Source organism: Emys orbicularis, chromosome 10, assembly GCF_028017835.1.
Source record: "Emys orbicularis isolate rEmyOrb1 chromosome 10, rEmyOrb1.hap1, whole genome shotgun sequence".
Classification (NCBI taxonomy): domain Eukaryota; kingdom Metazoa; phylum Chordata; order Testudines; family Emydidae; genus Emys; species Emys orbicularis.
The window spans coordinates 49,613,235-49,629,930 of NC_088692.1; the positions used below are offsets into that span (position 1 = coordinate 49,613,235).

At 50.4% G+C, this 16,696-nt stretch overlaps 1 protein-coding gene across 1 annotated transcript in view; it reads left to right on the top strand.

Moving 5' to 3' along the window:
* The first annotated feature begins 7,954 nt into the window (after positions 1-7,954).
* Positions 7,955-16,696, top strand: part of ALPK3 (alpha kinase 3) — an 87,426-nt gene continuing 78,684 nt past the window's right edge. Inside the window, exon 1 of the mRNA XM_065412588.1 lies at positions 7,955-8,130. Within this exon, the coding sequence (XP_065268660.1) occupies positions 7,955-8,130 (176 nt within the window). The remainder of the gene's footprint in view (positions 8,131-16,696) is intronic.

The following is a 16,696-nucleotide window of genomic DNA, read 5'->3' on the forward strand; positions in this document are numbered from 1 at the left end:
GTGGACAAATTGGAGAGAGTCCAGAGAAGAGCAACAAAAATGATAAAAGGTTTAGAAAACCTAACCTATGAGAAAAGGTTAAAAAAAAGTGGACATGTTTGGTCTTGAGAAATGAAGACTGATAACAGTCTTCAAATATGTTAAGGGCTGTCATAAAGAGGACTGTGATCATAGTTCTCTATGTCCACGGAAGTAGGACAAGAAGCAATGGGCTCTTTAATCTGCAGCAAGGGAGATTTAGGTTAGATATTAGGAAAAACTTTCTAACTATAAGAGTAGTTAAGCTCTGGAATAGGCTCCCAAGGGAGGTTGTGGAATCCCCGTCATTGGAAGTTTTTAAAAACAGTTAGTCCAGAACTACTACTCAGTGTAGGGGGATTCCTCCACCATTAGAAACTATATTAGTTGTCTCCACTTCTCCACCTCTGCATTCAGCTTGCATGCTCTCCTTAAGAAAGCTTGTCATTGCTTTCTCATAGGGCCAAGCTGCTGCCAAAATGAATGCCACCAGAACTCATGCACGTTTTTCCTCCTCTTGATAAAATGAGAGTTGCAATAGTGCCAACATTTGGTAGAGGTGTTCCTCTGAGTCGGATCCATGCCTTGTTACTGCATGGAGTAAACATCAGTCCCAGACAGAAAACTGGAGCAAGCGAAGGTGAAATTGGTTTACTTAATAAACTGCTGGATTAATATAATTTCCACCAACAATCCCCAGAAGGGACAAATTCTACCGCAATCCTCTGCAAAAGTATTAATAGGCTGACACGGTTTACTGTAGTGCTACGAACCATGGGTAAAGCTACGTTTTAGTCACAGGTATTTTTAGTAAAAGTCATGGACAGGTCACAGGCAGTAAACAAAAATTCACGACCTGTGACCTGTGCATGACTTTTACTATATACCCCTAACTAAAATTTGGGTGGGGGGCTGTGGGTGCTCTGGGGGGGAGCAGTCTGGGGGCGCCATGGGTGCTGGGGGAGGTGGCCAGGGACACAGCAGGTGCTGGGGGGGGCAGGCAGTGGCACATGGCCAGGGACCCCCACTGGTTCTGGGGAGGGCGGGCAGCGGCGCATGGCTGGGTACCCCCACTGGTTCTGGGGGGGGGGGGCGCAGCTGGGGACCCACGCTGGTGATGGGGGGGAGGGCAGGCAGCGGCGCATGGCCCAGGACCCCCGCTTGTGCTGGGGGGGGCGGGCAGCGGCATGTGGCCCGAGACCCCCACTGGTACTGGGCGGAGGGGCGGGCAGCGACACGAGGCCTGGGACCCCTGCTGGTGCTGGTGGCGGGGAGGGTTGGCAGGCCTGGCAGGCTCCCTACCCAGCTCCGTGTGTCCCTGCAGCTCCTAGGTGGCAGAGGGGCCAGGAGGCTCTGCACACTGCTCCCGCCACGAGCACCGTCTGTGCAGCTCCCATTGACTGGGAACCACAGCCAATGGGAGCTGCGGGGGTGGGGCATGAGGGCGCAGGCAGTGTGCGGAGCCCCCTGGCCCCTCCGCCTAGGAGCTGCAGGGCCATGGCAGTGGGAGCAATGGAGCCCCCACCCTGAGGTAAGCACTGCCCCCCCAAACCGCTGCCCCTAGACCCGAGCCCACTCCCACACACCCAAACTGCTGCTGCTGCGGAATCCGTGACCTCCGTGACAGACTCACAGCCTTAACCATGGGATGTGCGCCCAGAAATCTTAGCACCACATCTGAATGGACACACTGCCAGTGTGGGCACAAGACATTGCAGCAATGCTCACAGCATCAACTGTTAGTCTATAGTGTGGCCACTCACCCTTGGGTAAGCAGGGGATTTGTCCCACCGTAGTAGGGGACTTTCTCTATGCACACCATACCCCCAGCTGAACAGAGTGACAAAAGGATCTGAGTCCCTGCCCTGATTCACTTCACCCTGGTACCTGCCCACCTTGACCTTCCCTCCCACTCCCAGCCCACGTGAGCACAACTCACACAGGGAGAACTGAGACCGGGGCTCCTGGGTGTTTACCTCAATCTCTCTGTGGGCAACTCTGGGCAGGGATGAGGTTGCCCTTATTCCAGGATATGCCTAACTTGCTTGTCACCCTATTAACCTGCAATCACTGCAATTCACTTATACAGACAATGTATTTACACCAAAACTGTTTCTTTGGGGATTAAAGAACCTTCACGGTGTCAGGCCCGAGTTGGGTGCAGTTCAATGCAGCAGTCTCTAAAGTGCAATACACTTACAGTTACAATAAATTTACGAGTCCGTGGTCTTCTTCCTGGGTGGGATGTGCTGCTGTGATGCTGCTGGTGGCACTCTCCCAGATGGGTTTGGGCTCTAGGTGACAGAACCCGTTCTCCACCTTCAGTTCTGGCCCTCCCGTCAGGCCACATACCTCCCAGGGTCTAGCACTTAATGCCCTCCCAATCGGCAACGTCCCCCTCTGAGTCCGGCTCTTAACGCCCTCTCCACAGACTTTGAGAAAGGGGCCTGTCTCTCCCCCTCTCCCATGACTAGCGCACATGATCCTGCTATGACAGCAGGAGACTCATCCCACCACTATCACTCCAATGCTTCTCTGGCTCCGGATATTGCTCTGGGCTACTGCCCTCTCCCCAGCTCACCTCTGGCTCTGAGTTGCTGCCCTCTCCCCAGCTCAACTCCAGGCTGGCTGCACTCTCTCTTGTTCTGCTTTACTCTGCCCTGGCAGCCCCAGCAGCAGCTCACACAGAGCTCTGGACTCTTGATTTCCTCATTGGCTTGCCCACCCTGTCAATCAGCTGACTTGGAGTGCTGACCTCTCCCCATTGGTCCTGGGGACCTGTCAGTCCTGGGATCCTGGCTCCTCTTTGGCCCTTCCCCTTTCTCCTGGTATTGGGAGAGGGACAACCAAACCCCCCCTAGATTTCAGAAAGTGTCCAACATCCCCTTACCTTTGTGATAGGAGTGCATGCAGGAGGTAAGGCAAGACTCAAGTGAATGTGGCCCTGACCCCTCAGCATGCTCCTGTGCTAACAGAGGCAATGCCCCGCTCACTGACAATGGAAACTGGTGCCCCACACACCTGCCCCAGCTGATGGGTCCAGGTCGATGGAGTACCAGGCCACCAGTGTTTTCCCCAGGAATTGAAATTAGGAGGGTGTTCAAAAATACAGGGGTGGGGTGAGGACGGATGAGGGGTGAGACTGTTAGGGCGAAGGTGGGCTGTATGGCACCATAGTAAAAACTGAAAAATGTTTCACAACCATTTTATTAGATTTAAATCATCACACAAATTTAAGTTGGCTACACAAGCCTACTATGAAGCACTATATCTACATTCTTCTTGGTTTCTTGTTGTAATTTTGCACAACTCTGTTAATTAACTTCTCAAATGCAGTGCATTCATTTTTGGTGGCTTCTCATATGTCCGGTGCTTCCAGTCCTTCATGATATGCTCATGATCACGCAGAAGGCGACTCCTTTCAGAACACAAAATTCTATTCAATGAGGAAAAAGAACGTTCAACTGTAGCTGTTTTGACTGGGGCTAGAAAGAGATGAATTCCTACTTCTTTCATCCCAGGAAACATAGCACAAAAATTGGGTCAAACCACTAGTGATGATAAAGAAGAAGTTGAAGTCAAATCTTCATTTGTTCATCCTATGATATTCCACTCTGTGTTCAAATTCTCTATTCTGTCCTGATCACATGGCAGCCCCATTGTTGGTAGTGCCTCACTCCACTCAACTGTCGGTGTTTTATAAGACAGGCATCTGTAAAAGCTACATAGATGTTGATAGAATCCAGAAGTTGGTGTCGTAGAGATGTAAGAATCAAGTCTATGTACTTTACTTTTTCACCTGGCTTAACAAAACCTTTTTGTCCTCTTCATTTAAGGAGTCAATATAAGTGCCCTAATTAGTCAACTTCTGAACTGAAGTCTTTGCGTCTTCCAGTATGTTTTCAATGGATATCTCTCTGATTGATCCAAGTGTAGCTTCCATTGATGGACAGAGATCTACTACTGTTGTAGCAGATGCCTGGATGGCATTGTATAATGACCCAAGTGGTTTCAACAATAGACTTACAAGAGAGAATGGTGATTATCTTCTCTGAACTTAGTAGCAAAAGTAGTCCACCAGCCTCACTACTTAGATCCGTCCCAACTTGGTAGATACTTTCCAAAGCCAATAATAATGGTTGCAGTAATTTTAAAACAACAGCCAAGGATCGCTCATGAGAAAGCCAGTGGGTTTTCCCAGGTTGGACTAATTTGAACTTCAGTCCCAGTGTATCTTCTATGTTTTCCAAGACGTTCAGTCCTTTTGGACTCTTGCTGAAAAAAAGAGTATAACGAAGACATTAAATGTATAGCTTTTTAAATGCCCTTTGAAGATTCTGCAGTTTGTACTAGTGCTAGTTGGAGTAGATGGCATCTGCAGTGTGTATAAGAGAGTTTAGAGTTACGCTTTTCTCTGAGCAAAGCTTGTACTCTACTCTTCCAGAGAAGTTTGCAGCTCCATCAAATGCACAAGCAGCCATCTCTTTGGGGCTCAATTTACAAGCATTTAACTCTTCTAAGACGAGGTTTGTCAGAAATGCAGCCGATTTGTCTTCTATAACCTGAACATCTAGAAATTCATCTACTGGCCTACTACTGACATCAAGATAATCTACACAATGACTTAATACTTGATACCTATTTGCATTGGTTCATTCATCAGCCATGTATGCACATTTTCTGAGTGTGGTGAGAGAGTTCTTCACTTTTTCAACTGCTGAGTCTTTCACTGTTGCATTGCATGCTTCTAACCAGTCAGTTGAGTTTCTTGAAGAAAGATAGTGAGCATTTGTTGGTCTTGGTCGGAACAAGTGTCCAACTTCTGGATTAAAAAATGACAATGCACTTAACATTGGCCTACAGTTTGTAGTGTGTGGTGTGTGTGGTGATTAAAGAGAAAGTATGACGTGACAGCCATGTTTGTTTGAATAAACTGTCTCCAGCATTTTTAATAGCCTCATTAAGTATTTCTAAAATTGGCTTTGACAATGACTGGCTTATAAGACTTTCTGCATGTCGATGCAATCCAGAGGATTGGTGTTTTGCAGCCTTTTCACATAGTTTGTCAGCATTGGCTTTGCTGATTGGTCTGGCAAACCAAGCGCCTCCACTTTTATTATATGAATCCATGCTATACCCACATCTTGAATAGTGCATGCAGTTCTGATTGCCCCATCTCAAAAAAGATATATTGGTGTTGGAAAAGGTACAGAGAAGGGCAACTAAAATGATTGGGGTATGGAACAGCTTCCATATGAAGAGAGATTAAAAAGACTGGGACTTTTCAGCTTGGAAAAGAGAGGACTAAGAGGGGATATGATACAGGTCTATAAAATCTTGATTGGTATGGAGAAACACCATGCTCTGAGAGCCTCTGCTTGCCAGAAGCTGGGAGTTGACGACAGATGATGGATCACTCGATAATTGCCCTGTTCTGTTAATTCCCTTTTGAAGTACCTGGCACTGGCCACTGTTGGAAGAGAGAGTACTGGGCTAGATGGACCATTGGTCTGACCCAATATGGCCATTCTTATGTTCTTATGTAAAAATTAATTATAATATAATAAAAAATTTTAGTACAGAAACTCCCCAAGATAACGACTTCTCGAGATAGCAACAATGTGAGATAATGACCTTGGCAAATAATGCATTTTTTAAAAAAATCTTGGCCTACTAGGAAATGTATATTTATATAAGTTTCTTAGTCACAAATCTAGCATTCTGGAGCAAAGTCACTAAAACACAGCCCAACAAACAAATGTTCCTTTAACGTGTCCCTCCCTTCTCCCGCTACCACACCCCACTTGTAGTTGTTGTCCTTGGTTAGTGAAGACCCAGAGTTCAGAGGTGCTTTCGCATGAGTTCACCTCCCACCCTGGGGGGTGGGCGGGGTGAGGGCACCTTGCTTATTCCTCCAGCTGCTCGCCACTCGCTCCGGCCGCTTACTTTGGCTGCAATTGTTTGTCGTGCCACCATTCACTCCACCACTCCATTGCTGATGGCCCTGCGCCATCTCCTTCTGCTGCCACCTGCCACTGTGACCTCTGCGAGTTGGTCTCTTGAGGTTCCACCCAGCTCTCAGTGACAGGACAGGATATTACAGTTCTGCTGCCCTTTACTCATACAATAAGGATAACAACATTTCATGACCCCCCACATTCAATACTAAAATTTGTATCCCAACACCAGCCAAAATTGATCACTTGGGCAGCACAGTTCTGTCTGCTAGATACCTAAGACGAGTAGGTGAGCTCATGTAAATACAGTCTGGTCCTGAAGCCTCCCCTCCCTCCCCTGACTCATTACTAGCTGTCAGGGAGAGCTCATTCAGAACTTGCTTACAAATCATAATTTGAAATTATAAGGTTGGCCAACATTGCTGAAATGAATGTGCCAACATTGTCAGAAAAAACAAGAGCTGTGTGAAGAAGCCAGTCTTTGTTCATACTTTTCAAACCTATTATACTTTTTTAGATACAAGTATTTTATCATACACTGTATATGCTTTTAAAGCGTGTTTTAATGTTTCAATTTAAATTAAAATTTCCAACCAATGACTAAATTGGCAACACTGCATAACTACTAGTTGACCACTGGGGGAGGGGCTGTTGGGGAAATTCATGGGGGGTTTACACCCCCACTGGGGGGGGGGGTAGGGAAATCCCTGCAAACCGCTGCAGAAGGCACTGTTTTGAGAAGTGGCCTGGAGGTCAGAAAGCCAGGGAGGCTCACAGAGAGTAGTCATTGGCCGGCTAGCTGGGGCTGGGTTAGTTGGCATTATGCTTTAGCCTCATTTGATAGATGTAACAGTAACCCCTGGGGACAATGGACACTCACCCTGCCATGTGATGGAGTAATAACCTTGTCACTCCAACCAGGTCATGTGCCTGGCACCAGACAATACAATTCAGCCTTAGACCCTTATTATACGGGGAGGGTCATGGGAGATCCCCAGTGCTGGGGAGCAGAGATGGGGAGTAGGGTGATCCAGTGGCCCAGGTGGAGGGAGGAATGGGCGAGGAGGGGGAGGAATCCTGGGGCGCAGACAGGGAGAGAGGCAGGAGATGGTGGAAAGCAGTGTCTGGGTGGGGAGAGGTCCCAGTTCCCAGGGCTGGGATGTGAGGAGGATATTAGTGTCCTTGCAGTTAGAGGAGTGTGAGTGGAGCCTGGCACGCAGGCAGAGCTGGGAGTATGTGTTTGGGGGGATCCCAGTACTGTGGCGAAGGAGGGGAGTCATGGTGCTTTGGGGGAATGGGGCTGGGGAGAGGAGGTTGTGATGAAGTGGCTGAGGGTCCCAGTGGCTTGCTGAGGTTTGAGATAGTCTTGGTTCTGGATGTGAAGGGATCATGGTAAGGTGGCTCCCGATGGCCTGTCTGAGGGGGGTCCTAGTCGGGGGGGGGGGGGGGGTTCTGGAGCTGGGGTCCCGGGCGGTCCTTGTGCCCAGTGTCCAATATGGGGATCCTGGTGCCCAGTGTGGGGGGTCACAGTGCAGGGGTCTTTGTGCCCAGTGCCTGGTTCGGGGGTCCTGGTGCACGGTATCCTTGTGCCCAGTGCGGGTGTCCAGGTGCTCGGTTTCGGGGTCCCAGGCGGGGGGTCCTGGTGCCCAATGTCCCAGTGCCCGGTGCGGGGCTGCAGGTGCCCGGTTTGGGGGGGTCCCGGTGCCGGAACCCGGCTGCGGGGTGCCCCTGGCTGTCCGGCTCCGAGTGAGTGACAGCCCCATGTGCGGCGGGGCGCGGCGCCCGGGGGCTGGAAATGCTGACAGAAGCGCTGGTGCTATAAATAGCCGCTGATGGAGCGGGGCGGGATCTGAGCTGGGGGCGCAGGACAGGCCGGGGACCGCCCCGCGGGCAGCCCGCTCCCCCAGTGCGCCCCGGCCCCGGGACGCGCAGTCCCCCTGTCGTCGGGGCTCCGGGCGGGCAGGCGCCGCCGGGTGGAGATGGGCTCCCGCCGGAGACCCCTGAGCCGCTCCTACTCGGGCAACGGGCGCTACTCGCTCTACAGCCCCAGCAGCGCCCCCGGCCCCGGGGACGAGAGCGAGGAGGGCGAGGGGCCCGGCTGGAGCACCCGGCCCGACAGCCGCAGCTACCTGCTCAGCATCCGGCCCGAGAACAGGTGGGGGCCGGCCGGGGTCTGGGCGCTAGGCTCGGCCGGAGTCCCGGGCCCGACGCGGGGCTGGGTCCGAGCAGTGCTGGGCGAGTGACTGGGCTGCGGAGCGGGGCTAGGGGCCGGGCCGCGGGTGTCTGCGGGGCCGAGGAAGGGGTTGGGGGCCGGGCTGGGAGTGCCGAGCGGGGCTGGAGGCCAGGCCGGTGGGGGCAGCGGGGGCCCTGCAGGCGGGCGCTGTGGCTGCGGGGGAGACCTCGGCATTGGCCCTGAAGCTCCTTGCACCCCGCAGCTGCAGCTTGGCGCAGCTCGGGCCTGAAGGACGCTGGGTGGAGGCACTGCCGGTCCGGTCCCTGGCCCGTGGGGCAGCAGCCAAGGGTCCCGCGGTGGAGAGGGCCGCCCTTAGAGGAGACCCACGTGTCAGATCCAGGGTCAGTGCTGGCCAAACCCCAGTGCTTTGTTTCTTCCATGGCACCTGTGGCCTCCCAGCCCAGCCCAGACTAGCCAGGGTACGGTTGGAGCCTGCCCCCTAGGGAAGTTCCATTGGTAACTGTCCCAGGTGCAGGATTGGGGCTAAAGCTGGCTGAAGAGCGCTGGGCCTATGTGTAGGAATGGGTAATCCAGACAGTCTGATGCATGTGTGCCCTATGTACGGTGTTGGGTGATTTCACCTCTCCCCTTGTGAGTTTATTTCCCTGGGTGTGTTTCTGTAACTGCCAGCCATTCTGGCAGCCAGTTTAGGTACTATCCCTAGGGAATGCTATTATCAAGGCGTGCACTGAAGTGCGGGTGAAGTCACACTGTGTATTACACCCAGGTAACTAACACAGAAACACAAATGGCATCAGTGGGCAATAGCAATAAATATTGTAGGAAGCAGAAGAGCAGTAGCATGCTTCTTCTATCTGTAATGGGAAATGTAATGGCAGAAAGGCCAAAAAGCCCAGTGCTTCACTTCTACCTACAGTGGGTCCCTTTCCCCACTCCTCTGACCCCCAAACAGTTGCTGGGTTTGTGTGGAACTTGGGAAGCTTTGTTGTAACTCTTGTATAAGCACCTAGTAATATACTTTGATGGATGACTTATACATCGATAAAAAGAATGACACTTTAGGGCTTACAGTGGAGAGGCATTGTCCCAATGAGGCACTTGTTTCTGAATGATAGAATAGTCCTTTGGAACGAAACATAGCTTTGTACTTCGGAGCCGTGAGGGCACTGGCTGGCAGTAATCCTCAAGAGAGGAAGAATGAGCTTGTATTTGGTGTGACAATCCTAGCTCTGTCACAGATTTCCTGGGTGACTGGGCAAGCCGCTTACACAAACTGAGGGCTGACTTTGCAAACTCAGGTACCCAATCTGCCTCATATACATAACCCTGGAATCTGTGCTCCTTATGAGAAGAGAAACAAGTGCATTGTTGCGCCCTCTGCTTCAGTCTCAGGTTGGGAGGGGTAACTCCTGTGAGTGGTGTTCTGGTTTTATTGTTGGTGGAAAGCTAAGGAGCAGGAGGCTTGCATTTGTATCTGGATCAAAGCTCTCCCTCCAGCTTTCTGGAATCTCATTCTTGTTTATGGTGACCAGCTGTCCTGATTTTATAGGGACAGTCTCGCTATTTGGGGCTTTGTCTTATATAGGCACTCATTATCCACCACCCTCTGTCCTGATTTTTCACACTTGCTATCTGGTCACCCTAGTCTTGTTATGACAGCTCCATTGTACCTGAGGGGTGCAGTTTTCTTGCAAGGCTTCTGTGGAGAGGAGGCGATTCCTTGGGTAGCTTGGGCCCACTATATGGTGGAATGATACATCTATGCCACAAAAGTCCCTAAGGTTGCATAATAGTAACCTGTGATCCACAGTATCAAATGTTTTACAAATGTACAGTAATGAGCATAGAGGTCTGCCTGCTGCCCATGGCTGAGGAGATGAGTGTGATCAAAGAGCTGTGTCCTGCTCTACAGACCATGGGAGAGGGCTCCAGTACATGGGTGAAAGGCAGCTACTGCTGGAGTTGGCTCTTTAGAAGTGTCTTGAGTCTTGCCAAAAAATGGCAGCTTAGACACTGGGTTGGAAATCTGGTTGTGTGTAGTAATTGCTCCTTAAATGCTCTTTTCAGAAGAGTGAAAAGTGTCATAACGTTCTGGTCATTTGTCTCTCAATGACCGTCAAAATTGCCCTGCTTACAGGTAAAAACATCTGCTATCCTTACAAACTCAGCCTGGGCTCTGAGACAGACACTGGGTTCTCTGCTTCTCATGTGTCCAGACTGTAATAAATATCCTGCAGGCCAAATTATGCATTAAATCTCATTTTTGCAACCTATAATAATAATAATTAATGGAGATATCCCATCTCCTAGAACTGGAAGGGACCTTGAAAGGTCATCGAGTCCAGCCCCCTGCCTTCACTAGTAGGACCAAGTATTGATTTTGCCCCAGATCCCCAAGTGGCCCCCTCAAGGATTGAACTCACAACCCTGGGTTTAGTAGGCCAATGCTCAAACCACTGAGCTATCCCTCCCCCCACATAGGTATAACCTATGAATGCTATGAAGCGGCCAATAGAATTTGGCAAACAATTGTCTTAATTCACTAGAAAGAAAATAATTGTTTGCTACATTTTACAGGAGTAAAAATAAATGTTGAAGTTAGGTGACTAGGGAATTTGAAGAGCAATTGTTTATACATAAAACAAACTCATGCATTCGAAGCAGGGAGCTTGTGAGAATTTGAAGATACTTCACAGGGAGTGAAGAAGTCTTCTCTGCACTGTTCTTATCCCACCTAAATGCAAGTTGCATCAGTCTTTGCCACACAGGATGCTAGAGGTACCTACCTCAAACCTATACTTTTTGGGTAATAGAGGTACTAAGAGAATGAAGTGTCAAAAGGAGGTGCTGGAACAAAGTCATAAATAGAAGAATAACAGGTCATCAAAACCAGATAATACATGCCAGAGTTCTGAATGAATTTAAGAATGAAGCGGCTGAGCTGCTCCCAAATATTTGCAGTCTCATTTAAAACAGTTGCTATACCAGAGAAATAGGTATAATATTTTCATTCTATAATGTGGGAAGAAAATGCATTAGGGGAGATCTGAGAATTACAGATCTGAGAGTTGGTGTGATAACTAAAATAAAGGAAAGTCATGCCTTTGCAGTCTACTAGAATTCTTTCAACTTTATCTTTACTGGATAAAGGAGAGCTGATTGCTCTAATGTATTTGGACTGTGAAAAAAGTCTTTGACAGCTCTTCACAATCACTAGTAAGAAGACTAGGGATAGGTCTTCATTGTCAAAGGTGAGGTTTTACAGGTTAAGCTGACTTAAGATAGTTATCTTGCTGTAAAATCCCTCATGGAGATAAGGTCCTCTATTTGGGCTTGTCTACACCGGCACTTTACAGTGCCGGAACTTTCTTGCTCAGGGGTGTGAAAAAACACCCCTCTGAGTGCTGCAAATTTCAGTGCTGTAAAGTGCCAGTGTAGACAGTGTACCAGGGCTGGGAGCTGCACCCTTTGTGGAGGTGGGTTTTTTTTTATAGCGTTGGGAGAGCTCTCTCCCAGCACTATGCCGCGACTTCACAAGCCACATTAAAGCGCTGCTGCGGCAGCGCTTTAACGTTGCTAGTGAAGACATGCCCTCAGTTTACTGCAGTATAGGTAGGTAAGGTCCCCTGTGGGTGGAGGGGGAGACAGTATTGACTTCAGTTAACTACCTGTGCCTTGTCTCCACTAAGATTTCACAGGGAGTGTGTGTACGATCATCTCACTGTAATTTTACTGCTAAAAGGGGTATGTTGACATAGGACTAAAGCCTTTTCTTCACTAGGAAAAAAGGTGTGTAACCTGTGCTAGCTAACTCAAGATAGCTAACTTGAGGTAATTCTTAGTGAAGACAAGACTATTGGTAGTTTTCACACAGTAGCACATCAAGGTAAACTTTAATTCATGTGAAGACTACAGACTTGCTTGCGTTCACTGGGATTTTAATGTGAGTTAAGAACACACCTATTTTCTAGTGAAGAGACATGGTCAATGGCCAGTTTTCAGCATGGCAAAAGGCTAATGGTGCCCCAAGGATTCTGGGGTTGGCGGCAGTAAATATCTACCAATTACCATACAGAAAAGTCAAAAGAACATGAAGGTTGGACAGTCAGGAGCTCAAAAGTTGGGAAGTGTCAGAATTAGGGTTGCCTGGGCCCCCTACTCTGCACAGTTTGTGTTATGATGCAGTCTCTAATTACATGATCACATGCTGTTATTTCCACAAGACTGCTGCCTCACCCAGTGCACAGGACAGATGGTGCTCACAGAGTCGCTAGCTATTCAGTATTTATTGTTCTCATCATTCAGTGTGACCTCAGGCCAGATATATTGCACACCCTCCAAAACCAGACCTGAATACAGAATTCTTAATTTCTTCATTTTTATGGTGGCTGTCCAATCTAGATAAGACTAAGGAACTTCAGAAGGACCTAAAAAGTTAGGTGAGTGAACAGCAAAATAGCAGATGGAATGCAATATTGACACATGTTAGGTAATGCATATTTGAATTCCTGATCTACGCTTCTGGGTTCTAAATTAACCGTAGGCACTCGGGCAAACTCCCTGGGCATCACTGTGGCAATGTTAAGGAAAATTTCTGGTAACTGCATGGTGGTACACCTCTACCCCGATATAACACGACCCGATAGAACAAGAATTTGGATATAACGCGGTAAAGCAGTGCTCTGGGGGCGCGGGGCTGCGCACTCCGGCGGATCAAAGCAAGTTCGATATAACGCGGTTTCACCTATAACGTGGTAAGATTTTTTGACTCCCGAGGACAGCGTTCTATCGGGGTGGAGGTGTAGTTAAAAAAGCAAACGAGATGTTATGCTTTAAAGAAAGGGATAGATAACACTGACAATACAATACCATTGTATATAAATCAGTGGTGTCCTTACACCTGGAACACTGCTTGCAGTTCTCCTCAACCTCGCTCAAGAGAATTAGAAGGGGCGTAAGGTGGTGAAAATGATTAGATGCATACAGGGCCAGCTCTGGCTTTTTTGCCGCCCCAAGAGCAAGAAAAAACCTCCACAAACTGCGGGGCGGCCAGAGCGGCAAAGCGCGCGCGCACACACACACACGAAACACCTGCGGAGCGGCAAAGCAGGAAGAAAAAAAAAACCCACGGGGCGGCCGGAGTGGCAAAGCAGGCGGGGGGGAAAAAAACCCTGCAGGGCGGCAGGTGCCAGGGTGCAGGGGGACTCCCTGTGCTGCAGATGTGCAGCGGAGCGCATGCCTGGTCTAGCGGGAAGGAAGAGAGAGAAGGGGGGGCGGCCAGGACTTCAGCGGGGCGCTCGCCACGCGGCCCCTCTCGCTGCGCTGCCTGCCGGGAGGGCTCTGCGCCGCTCCGGTCAGCTGGGAGGGAAGGACGCGGGCTGCCCTGCCGAGTTTGCTGCAGGGCGCTCCCCTTCTCCGCGCCGCCGCCCCCTACAGGGCGGCCGGAGCGGCAAACCAAAAAGAAAAAGGGGAAGAAAAGGGCGGCTGGAATGCCACCCCTTGGAATCTGCCGCCCCAAGCACGAGCTTGCTCAGCTGGTGCCTGGAGCCGGCCCTGGATGCATACAGACTTCTACATGAGTAAAGACTGTGAAGGACTGCTTACTTTAGAGGAGATGAATAAGTGAAGACATAACCTGTGTATTCTCTGACCTTTCTTACAATACAAGAACAAGGGAGTGTCACAGGAAACTTAAAGGGAGCACATTTAAAACTGGTAACTCCCAAATAAATGCATTTTAACTTGCTCATTGCCAAAGCCAAGTGATTTGCAATATTAAGAAGGGCTACACCCGGACCAGGCCTCAGAGGTTGGGAATATTTGGGTGGGTGGGTGTCCCCAGAATATCCAGTAGCTCAATGGTTAGAGCACTCACCTGGGCAGTGGGACCCAGATTCAAATCCCTGCCCTGGCTGATTTGGACCCAGGTCTCCTATCTCCCAGGTGAGCACCTTGACTACCAGGCTATTGGGTATTTTGGGGTGGTGCTCTGTTTCTCTGGTTGAAGCTGTTTGACTCTGTATAAATATTCATTGTGTGAGAGCAAGTCAAAGTTTGAATCTGTAGCCCACTGGTCAGGGCACTCACCTGGGAGGTGGGACAGTCAAGTTCCAGTCACTACTCCAAATAGGGTGACCAGATGTCCTGATTTTATAGGGACAGTCCCGATTTTGGGGTCTTTTTCTTATATAGGATCCTATTACCCCCCACCCCCGTCCCGATTTTTCACACTTGCTGTCTGGTCACCCTAGCTCCAAATCAGCCAGAGCAGGGATTTGAATATGGGTTTCCCACATGCCAGCCGAGTGCCCTAGCACTGGGCTATTGGTTGTAACGGGGTGAGGTGCCCCTTTCTGATTTGTGAGAAAGGGCTCACCTGGCTGAGATTTCTTACTGCAGGAGAGGGTTCATGGCTAAGAATCCTGGACAGAGATAGGGGTCTCCCTCTAGCCTGTCAGGCAGGCACTTAAGCACCTTTGTGCATCTGGGACTGAAGCCCCAACCCTTTTCTCTGCAGGTCACTCCTGGCTGGCTTAGACAGATTCCCACTCAATGTGCTGGCTCCAGGGGTGAAAGTAACTTAAAGGACTTACCAGTACTCCGGAGTCCTCAGGAGGGGGCGGGGCCTCAACCGGAAGAGGTGTGCTCTCTACTGGAAGAGGCGGGGCCTTTAAATCCCCAGGCACTTTAAATCCGGATTTAAAGGGCCCAGGGCTGGGGCTGTGGTAGCAGCAGCTGGGAGCCCTAGGCCCTTTAAATCACCCCTGGAGCTCCCAGCTGCAGAGGCGGAGCGGAGCCCTGGGCACTTAAATCACCATCAGAGGGGTCCCCGGCCCATGGCGGAGCTTTAAAGGGCCTGGGGCTCCGCTGCAGTAGTGGCAGCCGGGAGCCCCTGGCCCTTTAAATCACAGCCAGAGCCCCGCTGCCGCTACCCAGGGCTCCAGCAGCATGGCTCGGGTGGCGATTTAAAGGGCCCCAGAGGGTAGCAGCAGTGGGAGCCCTGAGCTCTTTAAATTGCCACCTGAGCCCCGCTGCCGGAGCCCCGGGGTAGCAGTGGCAGCCGGGGGCTCCGGCAGAGATTTAAAGGGCCCGGGGCTCCAGCTGCTGCTACCACCCCAGGCCCTTTAAATCGTCCCCAGAGCCCTGCTGCTGGAGCCCTGGGGTAGCGGCGGCGGTGATCCAGCGGCAAGTTAAAGGGCCCAGGGCGGTAGCTGCGGCAGGCACCCTGGGCCCTTTAAATCACTGCCCGAGCCCCGCCGCTGCTACCCCAGGGCTCCGGCAGCAGGGCTCTGGCTGCAATTTAAAGGGCCCAGAGTACATAGACAGCACACCATCTACCATGGGTATAAATTGCAATGTAGATGGTGAGGCACTGCTTAGTTCGAAGAGATTAAAGACACGTCTGAACCCTTAGGGTATGTACCCTACACTGCTCTGCATGTGCCCAAGCAGTGCTTCCCCCGCCTACACTGCTATTTTTATAAGTATAGTGTCCCACTGCCAGAGCCTTTCCCCACCACAGGGAAAGGCTCCGGCAGCTCCCCGTTGCTTCCCTCCTGCAAGAGCCTTTCACTGCAGTGTGGATGCAGCCTGCTTTTCACTGCAGCAGGTAGCTGTGCATGCTCTACATGCTGCCACCAGTGGTGTGCAGTGTAGAAATAAACAAACTCTCTCTGTGCATTGTGTGAGGAATCTGGGCACCTAACTCAGGGCTGACAATACCAGTAGGTGGCAGAGTGCATAGGAGTTGGCACTTGGCATTGTCCCTTTATGGATCTAGCCCCTCTTAACCTTGTCTTGGATAGCTTTCTTTTCCATTGTAGACCAGCTCAGAGAGATGCTACTATCACCCAGCATGTGCAATGAATTTTTAAGGCCTGGTCTACACGGGGGGGGGGAGGTGTCGATGTAAGATACGCAACTTCAGGTATGGGAATACCGTAGCTGAAGTCGACATATCTTATTCCGATTTACCTCCCGACCTCACGGCGCGGGATCGACGGCCGCGGCTCTCCCGTCGACTCCGCTACCGCCGCTTGCTCCGATGGAGTTCCGGAGTCGACGGGGAGCGCGTTCGGGGATCGATATATCGCGTCCGCCATATATCGATCCCCGATAAATCGATCGCTACCCGCCGATACGGCGGGTAGTTTGGACGTACCCTACATTCTCTGCTTTTCTGACCAGGAATTGCTCCCAGACCTACATGTCTTGCATCAGTATATACTATAAAGTGAAGGTGAAAGATCTGGCTGTAATACAACAGGCTGAGAACACAGGCATCCAATTAGTTCCTGAAAAGCATGCTCCGCTTCCTTATTTTATAGAAGTTCCTTCTCGGATGGTTTGGCTTTTGTAAGCTCCTACAGGAGTTTGCTTTGTCAATAAATATTTGCTAAGAAACCAACTCAAGGACGGACTTAACATCCTTGTTATTATGGGATGTGGGGATTTCGGTGTGCTGACGTTGTCTGGACAGCGTCCCAATCTCGGAAAGGTAGCGGGACCATTAGTCACTCCAAATGCA